The 18932-nt window shown below is 44.5% G+C and overlaps 1 protein-coding gene across 1 annotated transcript in view; it reads left to right on the forward strand.

The window, feature by feature from the left end:
- Window positions 1–18932, forward strand: part of GNAI2 (G protein subunit alpha i2) — a 115991-nt gene that overhangs the window by 56078 nt on the left and 40981 nt on the right. The window contains exon 4 of the mRNA XM_087709265.1: window positions 8501–8661. Coding sequence (XP_087565391.1) covers window positions 8501–8661 — 161 coding nt within the window. The remainder of the gene's footprint in view (window positions 1–8500; window positions 8662–18932) is intronic.

Genomic DNA, 18932 nt, shown 5'->3' on the forward strand with positions numbered 1-18932 from the left:
TTAAAAACAATGGACTCCAGTCTTTTTCTACAAAATCAGCTTGGTATATTTCTTAAGGCTTGATGACATAAATATGATTAAGTTTTTTGGGGAGGGGAGGCAAGTAATTATTTAGCAATTCAATAGCAAGGACGTGTCAAGAATCCTAGTCACTCAGTGTCAAAGTGGCAACAACTACTCCCTCATCCACCCTTCTTTCTTTGGATGCTTCTGTATATAAGCTCAATCTTTTAAGCCTACAGGAAGTAGCTCAATGTACTTTCCCAGCTGGGGTTGCACTAAGTAAAAACCATGTTGTGCAAAGTTAGTTTTGCTGTTCGCTTGGTGATTGTGAAGCGGCTTTAGAGCAACTGTATCAAACAGTGTTTTTCACCAAACAATTCCATGGATACCGACAATACGAAAATCAGCCAACATTTTTGGACATCTAGTGCAGTGTTTGCTCAAGTTTTGTGGCAGGGAAGTGGCCTCTTAAGAGGTAGATTAATAACAGTAATTAGTCATGCAGAAAACTACTGCTTTTAATTTTTTCTTTCTTTCCCAACGCAGTGCTCAAAATGAAACTATATAGAGGAAGGAAGTTTCTCTGTGCTGCTCTTTGAGTAAAAAGCTACAATCTAATGTCTGGTTTTAAAAGAAGCAATAGGTTCAGCAACACATTGTTGCAAACATTAAAGCCACAGTGGAATGAGTTGATTCAGGACTTTTGAAAACTTATTTGAGGTGATATTGGTGCCTCCAATTTTACCAATTACAAATTCAAACTGTTGTGAAATGGTGATTTGGATAACATTTTGGAAGCTGGATAGAAAGGAAGAAACTACCCATCAAAAGGGTGAAACAATTTTGTTAGATTCAACCTTTAGGCTTCTCTTAGCATTCTAAAATACGTCCTTGGGGAGAGGAGAAGAAAAACTTGATAGGTCTGTCCTTGGATCACAGTCCTGGTCTTTGCAATCAGATTATCATGTAGTTCAGTCTTGATGCCTTCAGAAATGGAAGCTGGAGAGAAACTGACATAGTTTAGTTATTTGCTCATTTTAGAGTTTTCCAGCTTCTGTCTTCAAAGAATGTAAGACATTTAATGACTTCTAGCTGGATGGTTTAAGAACTGGTTATTTTTATAGAATCTTATTTTTTTCCCTTCCCTCTATCTTTGACCTTTACCTTTAATCCATTCTCGAAGAATTTTTATAATTATTTCATTCTGCTACCCAATGGCAGTCCTAATGAAACAAGGCAATTGATGTTTCCATTCCAAAATATACATTTGTTACCATCAGCTAGGAATGTTCATTTGATCAGTCCCACCTTATGGAACATTCTTTACCCCAAAATTATATTAGCCCAATTCCTCTTGATGTCTCTCAAGATCTGGTTATGTCACCAAACCTGGGAATGGCTAAATGGCTCCACTATTGAGGTGGATATTTCTTATTCTCTCTCTGTCTAGTGTTTGTTATCTTTTGCTTTTAATAATATATTTTTTAATACTGATTCTTTTATTTTTATAATAACTGTTTATATATGTCCTGCTTTATCAGGTTGTTGTACATCACCTAGACTTGTTTTTTTGCCAGATAGACAACCATACAAATATGATTAATATGTAGTATATAAATATTTATTTATTTCCTCAAAATTTAGCATTTTCTTAAATAGGCATCTGTCTGATTTGCGACCTAACCTGGTGCGTCCTATCCTTTGCTCAATAGTAACAAATTAGCACAATATAGGAACAATTTTTGCAGCAAATATTATCTCAAAACAGTGAGAATGTTTCCATTTTTACTAAATTATAATCAAGATTTTGTACAAATTGGGATATTGCAAGCTATATAGTGCTAATTTCTGAACTGAGGATAAAGTTTCCTATCTATTAGCTTCCTGTGATGCAGGCAAATGTATTTGGCTTTTCTCTTACTTCCTCTTTAATGAGTGCCTGCAGCGCAAAGCCCAAAATATTAGGCACCAGTGGGAAATCATTTCTTTTCCTAAGGTTGATAATGTATAGAGACTTTATCAATCACAAGGTTAGAAGGATCATAGAAAAAGTCCATATGATGACAGAATGAAAATGAATGACGGAGCTTCTCTCTTTAACAAATACAGTATAACTGGGAAACTAAGTCATTACCTCAGAGTTAATTCAGCACAACTCTTCTTAGATGCAAATTTTTTCAAGTATAATCTTGCAACCAAAATATACGACAACAGCACCCGTGTTCTGTGGAATTATGATGCAAGGTAGAAATTGAAAGACAAACAGGACTTACTGGAAAATGTTCAGAGAAGAATGAAAGATCAAAATTGGGAGTATATGTTTCTTTCACTAATAGATGCGTAGTAAAAGCCTTTCCCCATGCATTAGGATAAATCTGGAATAATATATTGGAGAGTATTGTCCTTACAAGGTATAAACTTGTGATATAGACTTTCATGGCCATTTTCCAGTTATTCTGTTTTCCTTTTTAAAAATAGATCTGATCTTAAATGGCTAGGGACTTTTCCATTCATTAAATGTTTAAAATTAACAATACCACAGAAACTCAAGTACAGTACAGGGATTGCTTCCTAGGAAAGAGATGCATCATTGAATTCTATAAGCTCACTTCATTTTGTGCTAACTTGGGTTTGTTTTTTTAAAATAATAATATATTGCCTGTTTTTTTTAATGATTGAAACATCTCTTTTATATTGGACAAATTTGATAAAACAAGGATTATGCACATTCTAAAATGCTTCTAAACACTAATTTCTATAAGCAAAAATGGCATCTGTTTATATAAAATACGCCACATTGGTTTTTTCAAGTATTTCACTGAGAAAGAGCCATTCTATTATAACATTACTCCACTTAGATCAAAATTATGTAATTATGTTTACTTTGGACAGTTTATAGTTGATGCAGAATATGTCTCCTTTTTTAAATAGTACAGTGATCTACATAGTCCTGGAGTTACAACAACAACTGGGATGGTTGGGATTGCCATCGCTAGGCTATATAGTCATGTGATATCACACTTTATAACCATATCACTTAATGATGGCACTCACAATCCCATTGCCTCTGCAGAAGATTTTTTTTAAAAAAATTACAATGTAAAAAAAAATACCAAAATGTAGGCATGTGGGGCAAGAAAAAATATAACATAAAGTACAAGGGCAGTACTTCCTGTTAGAACCTTCAAATGCATATTTTCAATTTACTTTTATTTCATATTACTTTTACAGACCCCCAAGAAATTCTAAAGAAAGAACGTATAACTTCTGGAACATAGCAACAAGTAGAAATGTAGGCAGCATTTAAACAACCCGTTCTGTAACTGGCATAGAGGCATGACAATGTGAGACTTAGCACCACCAGAAACTTCAAAATCTTATTGCAGATTTCCAGCTGTATGTTTTACCTGAATCTATAAAAATACAAGCTTCCTGGAATAAGGATTCCCAGTTTATGTCACTGAATTTCTCCAGCTCAAAGATTTTAAATTTTAATCAGACTCTGTGGGGAAACAAACCCCTTTATTTTAAAAGACTCTGCCTTTTCTTTCTCCTTCAGAGAAAGATTGAAGTAATTCATGGGAATATGCCTTTTGTATCCCAACTTGCAGTCTGGCCATTCATTCATTCATTCCAATATAAACCAATGCCTTGATGCTGAGAAAGTTGTGGTCACAAGGATAGCAAACCATTATGAGAAAATTTATTATGCTTCCCCAAAATTGTTTGAAGTTTATGAAGATGCAACAGTGAGGTCTATTGTTTCATAATTAATATTGTTTCATAATTAGTAAAGCAAATGAATACACTGACTATTTCTGAACCATTTCAAACAACCAAGAAGTTGTTTATCTGTAAACAAGCACATTCAGGTATTCTGTTATCTGTAAGAATATTTACACCGTTTGGAGAGTCCAAGCGACAGGTTAAATCAGTCTGGTTGCCCTGGGACTGGGGAATCTTTTTCCTTGGCCACGCCTCCTGGTGTTACTTGGCGCCTGAATTTTTCCTCAGTCTGCCCATTCAGGACTTGTATTTGTGAGCTCCAGCGTAATTTAACTAGGCTTGGACTCTCCTTCTACCTTTTTCTCTTTCTTTTTCCTTAATTTGTTTCCCATAACTAGCACAGTTTAAATTGTTTTTTTGCTTCATGTCGTTTTGACTTCTCCTAGAGACTCGGAAGTAGGCGTGGTGGTGGTGGGGTGCTCCGCTTGCCACGCCGCCTTTGGACGGCAGCAGAGAGCTGCCATATTTGCTTTAAAGCGCAGCAGGAGTGGGAAGGCTTCCGGCGGCTGCTGGCGTTCCCCTTTTAGTTGACTTTTGTTTTTTGCCGATTTCTTCGCCCTTCGGAGGGCGCAGCCTGCCGCAGAGAGGTGTGTGGCCACTTTAAATTGCACTGCCGCCATCTTTATCTCCCTCTTCTCCCTCACACTGGAGCGGCGGCCAATTGGGAGGGCCCAAATTCGCGCCCTTTTTCCGTTGGTTTTCCCATTCAGCCATGCTTCAGCAGATAGCCATAGGGTGGTGAGCTGGCCTTGATCGGGTCTCCCTCTGGGTCACTTCCACCCACAACGTTTCCCCAAACGGCGCTGGCATCTTGGCTATCTGGTGGTCATACACTGGCACAGGGAGGATTTTTTTTGTTCTTTAATCCACTGATTCTCCCTGCTTTATCTGCCTGGTCTTGCAGCCTTGGCTACTTTTCCACCTTCTCACCTCCCGTCGTGTGGCTGGTTTCATTGGACTCATTGCAGAGTCCAAGTTTACTCCTCTGGTGTTTTGTTTTTCCACGAACTGTTCCTGCTTCCACAATACCTGCTTGTCATCTGATCCAGCATCAGTCATCAGTCTTCTTCATTTCCTGATCTCCACCTGTATTGGGCTCTTGTCTGAAGTCTGTATCAACAGGCCATGGAGCATCCTGCCCCATCTGACTCTCCTGATGGTAGACCAGGCCCCTCTCAAGCCCCTAGCAAGGGAAATTCTGCAGGCAGGGGCAAGGGGGTAAGGAAGGGCAGGGTGGCCAGTCAAGATAGTCAATCCCTATAAGGCACCTTTCGCGGCGGCAACTAGGGATGCAAAGAGGTGGCAGCGGTCTCTCAATAAACAATTCGAGAAAGCCCAACGCCAGGCTGTGAGGGAGTTCCCTCAGCCTACGCCTCCTGTTGGGCCAGTCATTCCACCACTCCCAAGGGGGATTGCCTGTCAGTAATTGATGAGGAATAGATTCCCAGGACCTCTCCCCGGATAGGTCTCTGGCTGAACCAGGCTCTCCTGCCTTTTTGTGTATTTCTGAGTCAGGGCCCGCCCCCGAGGACCCTAACCCTGGGGGGCTTGCTGATTCCATCCCTGCCCAGCAAGTTCCTCCTCCTTCCAGGGATCCCGTTGGATTACACACTCCTTTAGCTCAGGAACCTGAGTTATCCGTCCACATGCAGGCAGTGGTCACCCGTGCCATCTCTCAGGGCATTGCCCAGGGGATGCAGAGGCATGACCAAGCACCCGTCACTCCCAGCTCTTCCCAGCCCAGGCAAGAGGCTCCCTCCACCGCCAGGTGGGTCCGTCACCCATCTCTGGAATCCTTGGTGCTCAGCGAGCCTTCCGTTTTGGAGGACCCGGATCAGGAGGAACAGGAGTTCTCGGAGGATGAGGACCTTCCTCTGGACGCTCCTGCCTTCTTGGGGCTCTTTAAGCCTAGCCTATTTAAGTCCATCTTGCACAAGGCTAAGAACACCACCCAAGTGGGTACTAAACCTAAGACCTTCGGGATCTTCGGATTCCGCCCAGGTTAACCCCAATGCTAGCATGTTTAACGTTCAGGCACCTCAGCAAGAGCTGGTGCTGGTTCCCAATCTCTTTATGAATGTCAGTCATGGCAATGGGCCCAGCCTGGCTCCCTGGCCACGCCCAGTGGCGGGGATAAGAAGCTGTACTCAGTTGACCCTGCACTGGAAGACATCCTGGTCCTCCCATCTGTGGACCCCCCTATAGCGGCCCTCACTTCTAAGTCAGTCCTCCCGGCTGACCTGTTGGAAAGACAAAAAAGCGGAGAAGGCCTGCCACAAGACTCATCAGGCGGCGGCCTGGGCCATTAAGGCATCTTCAACCACATCCTTCTTTAACAGAGCCTCTGTCATTTGGCTGCATGAGCTTCAGGCTAAGCTGCCGGCAGGAGACACTCGTCTTCGCCAGGACATAACCAAAATTATTGCAGTGTCTCAGTAAAGGGCTGATGCCTCCCTTAACACAGTCAAATTCGCCTCTAGGGCATTAGCTTCCAACGTGACCTCCTGCCGCCTTGTCTGGCTCCCACACTGGCAAGCGGACCAAAAGAACAAGTGGAAATTGGCTTCTGCTCCGTTTAAGGGGTCCAAATTATTTGAGGAGGTCTTAGACCCCTTCTTGATTGAATCTAAGGATAAACAGAAAGTTCTGCCCACCTTGAACAAGAAACAGGATCGTAAATCCGCTCCTTAGTCCTTTCGTTCCAGTGAGTCCGCAGGATCCTCTTCTGCTCCCTTGAACAGACCAACTGGTCAATCGGGAGAAAGGTCCCAGGACAGGCAGTCCTTTCGGGACAGGGGTAGGCAGCAGTTCAACTACTGCAGGTCCAACCACAGCAGGGCTTCCAACAGGCCCTTCCGCAAGTCCAAGTTACCATCAGCGCTGAAAAAGAACACCTTCTAGACCAGCAATGATGAACCTTTTTTGGCTCGCGTGCCATAAGTGGGGGGAGCGCAGCGTGTGCGGGTGTGCTGCACCCATAATGCAATGCACGACCCCCCCAGTGCGCAAGCGCACATAAGAGGCACTTCACCCCCATTTTTGAATGCTTTTTTCACCCTCCCCAGGCTCCAGAGGCTTTATAGGAGCCTGGGAAGGGCGGAAACAGCCTCCGCTGCCACCCAGACGCCCTCTGGAGGCTTCAGGGACCTTCAGGAGGCTTCCCTAAAGCCTCCAGAGTGCAAAAAAATGGCCCTATGGGCAAACCGGAAGTTTGGTTTGCTTATAGGATCAGTTTAACCCCTCCAGAGGCTTCAGGGAAGCCTTGTGAAGGTCCCTAAAGCCTCTGGAGGAGTTAAACTGACCCTACAAGCAAACTGAACTTCCGTTTTGCCATAGGGCCATTTTTTTGCGCTCCGGAGGCTTTAGGGTAGCTGCTTGAAGCCTCCGGAGGGCGTCGGGGGGGGGCGGGGTGAGGGGCTCTTTTTGCCCTCCCCAGGCTCCTATAAAACCTCTGGAGCCTGGGGAGGGCGAAACATGGCTTTAAAAAAGGCTGAACTCAGCTGGCCAGCGGCTCAACGTGCCACCTGTGACACACGTGCCATCCTGGTTCTAGACCATAATTTAAAAGTCTAACATTTATCTGAACCAGAAGAGGCTGATTTGATATTGACGTAATACCAAATGGAAAGCCTACTTTGCAGTTGCTACCAGGCTTTGGAACTCCCTAAGAAAGGGGAGACAGACAGTTTAGATGTATCTAATGACCCTTACTTCAACTATGGAAAGACATTTCAGAGTAATTGTGTATAATATAAACTGGTGGGGAATGAAAAAGACTTAATATATAAATAAATCCTTTCCATTCCTCTTCAGTTATTTATAACTGAAGAAAGTTCTTGGATGAGAAGTGAAACATCTTCAAGAAAAATCAAAGTCCAGTGGACCTTTTTGGAAAGCAGCTCAGGGACAGTCATGACTTGGATGACTGAGAACCTCCATAGACAATTCTGTACAATAATGCCTACATTGGGCTTTAGTCTCTTACTACTGGAAGTTTTGACTTATGACTACAATTGAGCCCAAAATTTCTATTGTTTAGTGAGGCATCTGTTAAGTGAGTTTTGACCCATTTTATGATCTTTCTTGCCACAGTTGTTAAGTGAATCACTGCAGTTGTTAAGTTAGTAATCCAGTTGTTAAGTGAATCTGGCTTCCCGATTAAGTTTGCTTGTCGGAAGGTCACAAAAGGGGAACACATTACCCCAGGTCACAGTAACTGTCATAAATATGAACCAGTTGCCAAGCATCTGAATTTTGATCATATGACCATGGGGATGGTACAAAGGTTGCAACTTTGAAAAATGGCCATTGGTCACTTATTTCAGTGCTGTTGTAACTTTGAAAGGTCACTAAATGAACTGTTGCAAGTTGAGGACTACCTGTATATAAATTTTTTCACACGGTTAAATCTGATTGAACTACTTCTCAGGTTTCATGTCACTAAAATTCTTTCTGTAAGATACTCCCAAATACTATTCAGGACTGACCTCGCTCAATTTCAGGATTCAGCTGTTACCCATATAAGTTGTTAAGCATAGACTTCTTCGTGATATGCATTTATAACTGACATATGCTTTGTAACTAGAGGGTGTTTTATTTCCTTTACAAAATATGCTTCACTCTGGGAAGACCTTTTTGTGAGTGTGTAATGTGACATTTGCGCTCCCCCCTCCACATGGTCCTAAATATCTCAATTTTACTTTCCTTGCAGGATGATGCTCGTCAGTTGTTTGCACTCTCTTGCACTGCAGAGGAGCAGGGAATCATGCCAGAGGACTTATCCAATGTGATTCGGAGGCTGTGGTCAGACAATGGAGTCCAGGCCTGCTTTAATCGTGCCCGGGAGTATCAGCTGAATGACTCTGCAGCTTAGTGAGTAGCTTTTCTTTGAAAACTTTTTGTTTATGGCAATATATTTTGAGCTTTAAATAATATTTGAGTAATGCCAACTGGCTACACATTCAGAAAATTTGTCTGATACGGTATCAAAAGCTGACAGCCTTTAGTAACTCAAGTATCAACCAATCAGCGCCAAACTAAAGAGCTTTGCATGTTCAGTTTTCCCCAATAGTAAAAAAAAAGAAAAGTGTCTATACTTAGATAGTATGTTTGTCCTGGGTTACTGAACTTTCTTCAAGTATCCTACCCTCCTCAAATAATCTGTTTCTTGTAGCAATTGTTCACCCTGTAAATCTACATTAATTTTGCAGTATACTACAACACAATAACTATATTTTGGATGTGTTGATTATTTCAAGTATTTCTGGCCCACCATTTTAGGACAACATCTTAAAGAGATGACACTGTATGTATAAACAATACAACCAAATAGTATCATTTCATAGTAAAAAAAATGCAGCCCAAATAACTTTATAGTATTTTTATAATAGACACGTTCTTCATAAAATGCAGAATGAAAAGACAGACATGAATTTGGGCTATTCCATAGATTCACAAAGGACAACAATTTATCTTTGTTTCTTCCCCTACTGTGATCTAACATCTGTCATACTGTCATGTTGTCTGAACTATTTTTGGTATAAAAACTGAGAGAGCAGCTTTCCGAGCTTGCTGTTTCATCCGTTGCCTTTCCTCATTTGATTAAATTATGTCATATATTTTAGATTATAAGCCCTATGAGCATATGATTGGTCTTTGCAAAGTCATTCGGGGATTCCTTGCAAATATAGAGGGGGGCAGAAATGTTTTAAATAAATAAAGTGCTATTTTTGTAACAGCTGTGGTTTTTAAAATTATCTTCAAAAGCATTGCCAGTAAAATGCATTTACAGAAGTTTGTCTGGATGTGGCTCAGTAGTTTAGTTTGGGCTGAGATGCTAAACAGAATCAGACATAATTAGAACTTGGATGGGAGACCTAAGGGGAGTTTCAGGGCTGTAGGCTAGAATGGGAAGTAAAAAAAAGAACCATCCTGGAAGAAGATAATGGCAAGCCACTTCCATATTGCTGCCAAGAAACTTTTATCACCGGGATTCAAGAATGACATGAAGAAGATGTTTTATTTGTTTATTAAATGTGTTGGCTGTATCACAGGGTAATAGTGGGCAGCTACTAATGTTAATCTTTAGTCTAGTTGTAATCAATACAAACACAATACCTTATTTTTAGATAGATTGCAGTTGTTGCACAATTTAAATTGAGGGTGTCCCTCTCTCCGTGTGTTTTCATGCTGTAGTTGATGATTGATTCCCTGCCTAGTACGTATATTCCTTGTAGATAAACCACTATTTGAAAGACAAACCTGTTTATTGCATTCTGCTCCTTGGTTGTCTCAAAATAGTCACACTGTGTGCAGTCTGACACATAATTGGTGAAACTCATTATTTTCCTGGGTGCTGCTTGGAGAGTCCAAGCATGGGTTAAATACAGCCAATCTGCCCAGGACTAAATTGAAACTTTAAACCACGCCTCTGGTGCTGATTATTCCTCAGATTTTTTTCAATTCAGCCCAGTGGACGCGCTTTGAGTTTCTCTTCAGTACTTCCAGATTGCTTGGACTCTCTTTTATTTCCTTTTGTGTTTTATTTTGTGTTTTTTTCTTCTCTCTTCAATTTCCAGCGTGGTGAGCAAGCTTGGTGAGTTCCTTTCCTTTAAGTATTCCCTGGGATTTCACCCCCTTTAGCCTCTCCAGTGTCCTGGGCTCGCTCAGGCGCCGTGAGGCTACAGGCAGCTTCTGGAGGAGGTGCGTGGGTGAGAACACTGACGCCAGCATGATTGCAGCGACCCTGCTGCGATCTATCTCCCCGCTGAGCTATCCGTGGCTTCCAACCGTCTCGTAAAGGAGCCGGCGGCTTGTGCCGAGCCTCAGGACACTCCAAGAAGTGTGGTTGGCCATTTTGAGTAGGTCAGAGTTGCGGCAGCCAATTTGAGAGGGCTGAAAGTTACAGCAGCCATTTTGTTTGCCCTAAATTTCCCACGCAAACGTGCCACAGCTGCCTGATTGCCTGTTTCTTGCAGGTCACTGCCTGGAGCTTCCTGCCTGGTCATTCCGGCAGGTTTGCAGCCTCTCCATCACACTTTCTACAGAAGCAGCAGTGGAGGCTTGTGGCTTCAAAGGTCACACTCTGGAGTTACTGGCCTGCATGGTGCTGGGAGCTTCAAGGCTCGCACCCATCTTGCTCATTCCTTAAGGTCTGCTGATCCTTGCTTGCCCTTGCCTTCAGTGTCTTTTCGCTAGAGCACTAAGGCACCCCTCCAGCTGTAGGGTGGTCAGTGGGGGAAATTTCTATCTTAGGGATTGCATCCCCATTCAGCCATGGCAGACCGGGCCCCTGAGGAGCCACAGCCAGGTCCATCCACCAACAGAACCCTACCTGACAAGCTGGCAAGGCAGCCAGGGAGGCAATTAAAGCAAGCAAGTCCTATTCTAGGCAGGGAACCAGGGATGCCCTTAAGTGCCAGAAAGCCTTGGACAAGCAGTTCTCAAAGTCCCAACAACAGGCCCAGACTTCCAGGCTGGTTTCCCCTGGGGATCAGTTGCCCAGGGTCCAGCCTGTACAGGCACCACTGGTATCTGAAAGTGAGGATGAGGGCCAGGAATTTTCTTCTGTGGCTTCCCTTGCCATGGTGGGTTCTCCAGGGCCCTCAATGGCAGACTGAGGAGATCTCTTTGCATGCCCATCCGGCCCTGAGGAGGAGTCGGTTCCGATAGGTCCATTTGCACCCCAATAACTGGCCTCTCAGCCCTCCTCTAGGGATCGCCCTCTGGAAGATCGGGAACCTGATCTTTCAGTGGAGATGCAGGAGGTGATTGCCAGGGCTATATCTCATGGGATTGAGGTCAGCATGATGCAGCGGGTCAAGGGCTTGCACAAAACCCATCCACCCCCAGTCCCAGGGTCTTCTCAGGATGTTGCCCAGGCCCAGGCTCCTCAGTCTCCACATTCCTCTCTGGCCAGCAAGGATTCGGACTGGGAGGAGGACATTGGGCAGGGACCAGAGCCTGAATTCTCCTGACAAACCTTCATTCTCTGGCTTCTTTAAGCATGCTCACTTCAAGACTATTTTGAATAAAGCCAAAGCCTCGACCCACTTGGGTACTAGCACCCCAGCCTGTCTGTTCTCGCTCCTGGGGACCTTAGTGAAGGACTCTTTGAGGAGCCAGAATCAACACAAGAAATTGTGGCAGTTCCAAAATTATTTCTTAATGTAGTGCAAAAGCAATGGGATAGCCAGGTATCCTTGCTACTCCCAGTGGTAATGATAGGAAGTTGTACATGGTGGATGCAAGTCTGGAGGACCTGCTAAAACTGCCTCCCGTGGATGCGCCAGTGGCGGCACTCACTTCCTCCTCAGTGCTCACCCCCAAACTATTAGAAGGGCTCAAGGTGGAGGATAAGAGGGCTGAAAATGCCTGCCACAAGACTCATTAGGCAGCAGCTTGGGCCATCAAGATTTCCTCCTCTGCATCCTTCCTCTCCAGGGCGGCCCTACTATGGTTGAAGCAGCTTCTTGCTAAGCTTCCAGGTGGGAACACCAAATTGAGGCAGGATGTTAACAAAATTATTGCGGCCACAAAGTACACTGCTGACGCCACCCTAATTGCTGCCAAATTTGCACCTTGATCTCTGGCTTCTAATGTCACTACCCGATGCCTTTTATGGCTCAGACACTGGAACGCAAATATGCGCTCCAAGTGGAAGCTTGCCTCTGCTCCTATTTGGGGAGGCCCTTTATCCTGTCCTCATTGAAAATAAGGACAAAAAGAAGGTCATGCCTTTGGTCAATAAGAAGTCTGATCGCAAGAGTTCCCAATCCTACAGGAGGCAGCCCTTTCGGAACCCTTTCGGAACACGGAGCCCTTTCAGAACACAGAACAGCCATCTACCTCTGGTTCCTTTCAATGTCCCTTTTCCCAGGGTACCAATAGGCCCCCAGACTGGCAGCCCTTTCGTGACAGGGGCCACGAGCAGTCCATCTCTAAACGTCCCTATCGCGCGGGGTGTGTGTGTGTGTGTCCGGCTCCAGACCCTTCAGGCGATATAAGTGGCTATCAGCTCCCATCAGAGGGCATCTACAGCTGTTCCATGCCCAATGGGAGCAGATCATGTCAGACCAGTGGGCTCTTCAAACCATACGCATAGGTCTGACATTAGAGTTCCTATCCACACCTCCTCGACACTTCATCTGATGCCTGACCCCCACCTCCCCAGTCAAGAAGGCAATCATGGAACAGGAGATCCTTCATCTCAGGGAAATCGGGGCCATAGAACCGGTTCCACCAGGCCAGGAAGGGACAGAATTTTACTCCATCCTCTTCCTTGTTCCCAACAACTCCTGGGGGTGGAGGGGGATACTAGATCTAAAAAAGCTAAATCGTCACATAGAGTACAGGAGGTTCAAGATGCAGTCCCTTCAGTCAATTCTGAGCTGCATCAGGCCGGGAGATCTCTTAACATCTATAGATATCAAAGAGGCCTACCTCCACATTCCCATTCACAAGGCTCACTGCAGGTTCCTGAGATTCTCTTATGCAGGCCGCCACTACCAGTATAGAGCACTGCCATTCAGCCTGTCATCGGCTCCACAGATCTTCATGAACATACTAGCTGCAGTGGTGGCCTTCCTAAGATTTCATCCATTGCCACTACATTGTTACCTGGATGACATTCTCATCCAGTCGTCATCACGACAACAAGCGATGCAGGACCTGCAACACACGGGTGTTCTCCATCAACACAGAAAGGAGTCATCTCACACTGACCACCAGGCTGCAGCACCTCGGAGCCATCATCGACACCATGAGCTGTCATGTCTCCCTGTCTCCGGAATGGCTGGCAAGCATCAGAGACCAGGTGCTGCAGGTGCAACAGTCATCGAAAGCATTGATCGTACTGTTGTCCCAGCTCCTGGGCAAAATGATTTTATGCCTGTCGATAATGCCTTGGGCATGCCTTCATTCCTGATACCTACAATGGCTCCTCATGCCCTTCCAGAGGGCCAACCAGAGCAACTCTCAACAGCTGGTCCTGGTCTCACCGAAAGTATGCCAGTCCTTTCAGTGGTGGCTGTCCCCTGTTCTTGCAAAGGGCACCCTTTTCAGAGAGCCGGACCGCCTCACCATCACGACAGACACCAGCCTCTTCCGCTGGGGGACTCACTCTACAACCAGATTGCGTAGGGCAGGTGGTCAACAGCCGAAGCGTCACACAGCATCAACTGGTTGGACTTGAGAGCAGTGCGTCTCGCCCTCATTCACTTCCAAAACAGCATCAGGAAGCATCACGTAAGAATCCTAAAGGACAATATGGCTACAAAGGTGCACATAAACCTCCAGGGGGGCACTCGCTCCAGGTCCCTGATGGCGGAGACCAAATGCCTGGGAAGGTGGGCAGAAAGACACCTGTGCTCGATCCAAGTAGAGCACATCTCCAGGATCAACAACATTCAAGCGGACTGCCTGAGCAGGGCCACAGTGGATCACTTGGAGTGGTGCCTGCATCTGGACATGTTTCACCAATTGTCTCAGAGGTTCGGCCGTCCGCTAGTCGACCTGTTCACTACCTCGAACATGCACCTTCCCAGGTTTTTCACAAGGTTTCACACCCCGCAAGCCGAGGGGGTGAACGCTCTTCACTATCCGTGGCCATCAGGACTGCTGTATGGTTTCCCCCATTACCTCTTCTCCCCAGGGTGATTCGGAAGATCCTGTCCTGCTTGTGGCTCCTGACTGGCCCAGAAGAACCTGGTTCGCCAACCTGGTGAATCTCTCCATCAGCCCACCTTGGTGGATTTCCTAACACGAGGTCTCTCTCAGCTAGGGGGGGAGTTCAACATCCAGAGCCCCAGTGCTTGCAACTAGCCGTATGGCAATTGAGGGGGACTTCCTAAGTCAGGGTAATCTTTCCACCAAGGTTATTCATACCGTCCAGGCAGGATTCTATGACCAGAATATACGACACCACTTGGAAATTCTTCGATACCTGGTGCAGAGCGCATGACATTGAGGCTGCTGAGGCCACAGTTCCAAAAATTTTGGACTATTTACAGGATGGATTTGACCAAGGCCTGGCTCCTAATACTCTCAGACAACAGATAGCAGCCTTGTCCACAATTCTAGCAGTGGATGAACACTCGTCCCTCGGCCACCACCCTATCATCCGTAGTTTCCTGTGGGGCGTAACCAACTTGAGGCCCCCGTTGTCCACAGGTACCCATCCTGGGATCTCAACATAGTGTTATGGGCGGCCCTTTGAACCACTCCGGTCCACCAATCTTAAACATTTGACATTCAAAACCGCCTTCTTGATCGCCATCACATCTGCTCGACAAATTTCTGAATTGGCAGCCCTGGCAGCCCTGTCAATTCCAGAGGATTTATGCCTAATCTAACCTGACAGGGTGATTCTCCGTTTGGACTTGGCATTTATTCCTAAAATTAATTCCTGGTTTCACCAGGCCCAGGAGTCATCCTCCCAGATTTTTGTCCGCACCCCAAACATCCTAGAGAAAAGATATGGCACAAGCTAGATGTTCGCAGGACATTACGCAAATTTTTAAATGCACAGCTATCTTCTGACGTTTCGAGTTGCTTTTTGTATCCTTTCAACCTGCTTCCCAGGTGTGCAAGGTCTCTTCTCCTACCTTTGGGCGTTGGTTGCAGGCCTGTATTACCTTTGCCCACATTCTACAATCCACACTGGTGCCACACCATATCACCACACATTCCATCAGAAGTGCCACCACCACGGCGGCCTGGGCCACCCAGGCACCGATTGAGGAGATTTGCAGGGCAGCGACCTGGACTTCCTTGTCTCCTTTTGTTCGGAACTACAAATTGGACAAATTTGCTTCTGCAGAAGGGGCATTTGGGAGGTGAGTTCTTCAGGGCATCCATACAAGCGGAGAGGTCCTGGAGGCCTCTTCTTCCCGCCCTAGTGACATTTAGTTTGGGTATGTCCCATGCTTGGACTCTCCAAGCAGCACCCAGGAAAATGACCATTGGCTTACCTGAATGGTCATTTTCTGGGTGCTGCGAAGGAGAGTCCAACCCCACCCTGGGGTCTGTCTCCACCTTTTGTAGCAGTCTTTTGAACTGGACATGTGACTCTTATGCAGACAGTTGTATGACTTTGTTCCTGAACTTCTCAGTGCGCAACGTCCACACCTTCATTGAGAAAAATCTGAGGAATAATCAGCACCAGAGACATGGCTTAAAGTTTTAATTCGGTCCTCTGCAGATTGTCTGTATTTAACCCATGCTTGGATTCTCCTTCGCAGCACCCAGAAAACGACCCTTCAGGTAAGCCAATGGTCACATCGTAATGTCACATCAAGAAGTCACATCATAATGTGCTATCTTTGATTTTTAAGGTACTTAACTGGCATGTGTGTGTTTGTGTGTGTGTGTGTGTGTGTGTTTGTGTATCTGTATGTGTGAAATTTGAAGAATGTGATATAGAATGTTTACAAAGAAAATATGCAAAGATTACACACATACACATGCGAATATATATTTAATGATCATTCTTTCCTCTATACTGTTGAAATACGTCTATAAATATTGTGAGAGTGAGACAGATTTTTTTTAGAGGTCCAATTTCTATAGAAATGGCTCATAAAATGTTATATAGTGCTTGGCCTGGTCTTTCACATTTTTCTCTTTTTATTTCACTTGACAAATGACAGAGCAACAGGAGGCCTGTTTGCTTAATGAGATGGTCTAAAAATGGGAAAGCTGCCTAGGTTGAAGTATCCATGCAGCTAAACTGGATTCAATGATTAGGCAGAATTAGTGTGAACAGGAAATGTCAGACATGAAGCCAGAAGTAATAAACAGGCTTGGAAAAATAATGTGGTTCTGTATAATATCACAACTCTGGCTGCAGAAGTGGCAATACTGGAGAAAAGACAAATGAATAAAAATAAACAGACAAAGATACAGATGAAACACATACAGATAATGAGTTTCATGTAGGGATTATCCCTAGCATCTTCTAAGTACTATGAATCCCTGATCAGAAACCAATAAAGATAAAGGTAATATATTGAATAATGTATAAAAAATCTTACCCCGTGATACTTGGACCAGTTAATATGCTTAAATCGTATATCTACCTGCTTACTTTTGTACTTACTTAGAAGAAAGAATCATTTAATTCAATGGAACTGGCTTCTGAGTAGTATATTGTATGATTCCAGAGTTATTGATATTTATTCTGATTATATTTATATATGTTAACCTATATCAAGATAGACTTGTACAGCTAGAATTTCTAGGGAATATATTGTAACTATTTCAATTGGAAAGGCTACTAGGAAATAATAAGCAACATTTTGATTTTCTCTAATATTTGATGTATTAAAATAGGATAGGTATGTAGAATATGATAAAAAATGAATTTTGTAATAGGTATTTGCATTCTTCTGCATGTCATTAGGAGATACTATTGTAATTAGGCGTGGAAAAATCAGATACTTTATACACACTTATAAAATGTATATTTTTACACAGAAAAAATCCTCTTAAACCTTTTCTCCCACAAAGGCCCGCTGAAATAATCAGATTTTAATTGTTTTCCTAAAGTTCAGTAATATTGCAGGAAACTGAATGTCTGGCAAGATGCTCTAGGAAGAAGAGAGGCAGAAAAACTGATAGTCCTTGACTTACAACCACAAAGAAGATACTCACATGACTGCCTTGCTTAATAACCATAATCCTAGCTCTTCCTATAATAGTTGTTAAATGACCACACAGGTCACATCTAGGGGCTATGGAGGCCCAGCATCCACCAGCATGTGGAAACTTGCCGTGAGCTGGAAGGTGCAGCCAAATAGGCCCAACGGTACAGGGGCCTCTTCCCCCTCATTTCCTAAAGATCTCAGCTGGCCAGGCCCACCAGTAAATGGAAACCTGTTGTGCACTGGAAGGCCTTGGTCAGCTGTGTCCAATGGTACACGACCCTCCTGCCTCCCCTATCACTCCCAAGAAGCCTGGCCTTCTCCCACAAATCATAGAAAGCTTCAATCATGGAAAGCTGCCTCCCCCTATCATTCCCAAAAAACCTGGCCTTCCCCCACCAATCATAGAAAGAAGGCTAGACCCAATGGCACATAGGTTCAGGATACTCCTGGGGAGGGATACAGAAAAGTACAGGTTTCTCAGGAGTGGGGAGGCAGGAAGCTAGCATGCCACTGGGCCTACCCAGTTGAAGCCTTCCAGGAGTGGGAAGAGGAGGCAGGAGGCCCACTCTCCTTCCCCTAAAACCCTTACTTATCTTTTTTTTTCACTTTTAGAGAAAGAAATAAAGGTAAAGACTTAAAGATGTTTTTCTATTTCAATTTGCATAATTGGATTATTCTCCTTTTCAATTCAGCATTTTTATTTCATCATTTTGTACATTTGTGTATATAGGTATCTATGTAATGTGCGTGTGTATGTATGTGTATAAATAGATAGAGAGATAGAGAGGGAGGGGCGAAGGAGGAAATTCAAGGTCAACAGACTAATTAGAGAAAATCCCATTTTTATTATCTAGTTTTGAAAAAAAAACATTTTTTAAAAAATTGCTGCAGTAGACATACAGTATTCATTCAAACTAGATCAAAACCATATATTAAAAAAAAATCTGAGCTTTCTTTCATGCTTCAGAACACTATAGCAGTTTCTAGAAGAGCTTTATTGTGGTAGTGTCATCACTACAAGTCTTAATTTTCCATCTAAACCAGGGGTGAAATCCTCCTGGTTCAGCCAAACCGGTAGGGACGATTGTCCTTGGTTTTGCGAACTGGTAGTAAAAAAAAAAAAAGCTTCCGAGGGTCACTCGGCTCAGCTGTGAGCTGCGTGATCATCAGAAGCTTTTTTTCCTGCTGGTTCAGGCGAACAGGCAGAGGAAAAATGCCTTAAAAAGCGGTGTGTGTATGGGGGGGGGAGCTGCAAATGAGGGAGAGATCTGGCACTAGATGCAGCTTCAGAGGATACCTTGATTGCACAGCAATCCAGGGCAGGAAGGGACCTGGAGATCATCTAGTCCAGTGATCCCCAACCCCCGGTCCGCGGACCAGTGCCGGGCCGTGGAGTACCTGGCACCGGGCCGCGCAGCGGCCGGGGGCCATGATCGCTGCAGCGGCCTGGGGCCATGATCGCTGCAGCGGCCGGGGGCCATGATCGCTGCAGCGGCCGGG

This window comes from Thamnophis sirtalis, unplaced genomic scaffold (assembly GCF_051295495.1).
Source record: "Thamnophis sirtalis isolate CommonGarterSnake01/CBP01778 unplaced genomic scaffold, rThaSir2_p1.2 scaffold_3, whole genome shotgun sequence".
Lineage (NCBI taxonomy): Eukaryota > Metazoa > Chordata > Lepidosauria > Squamata > Natricidae > Thamnophis > Thamnophis sirtalis.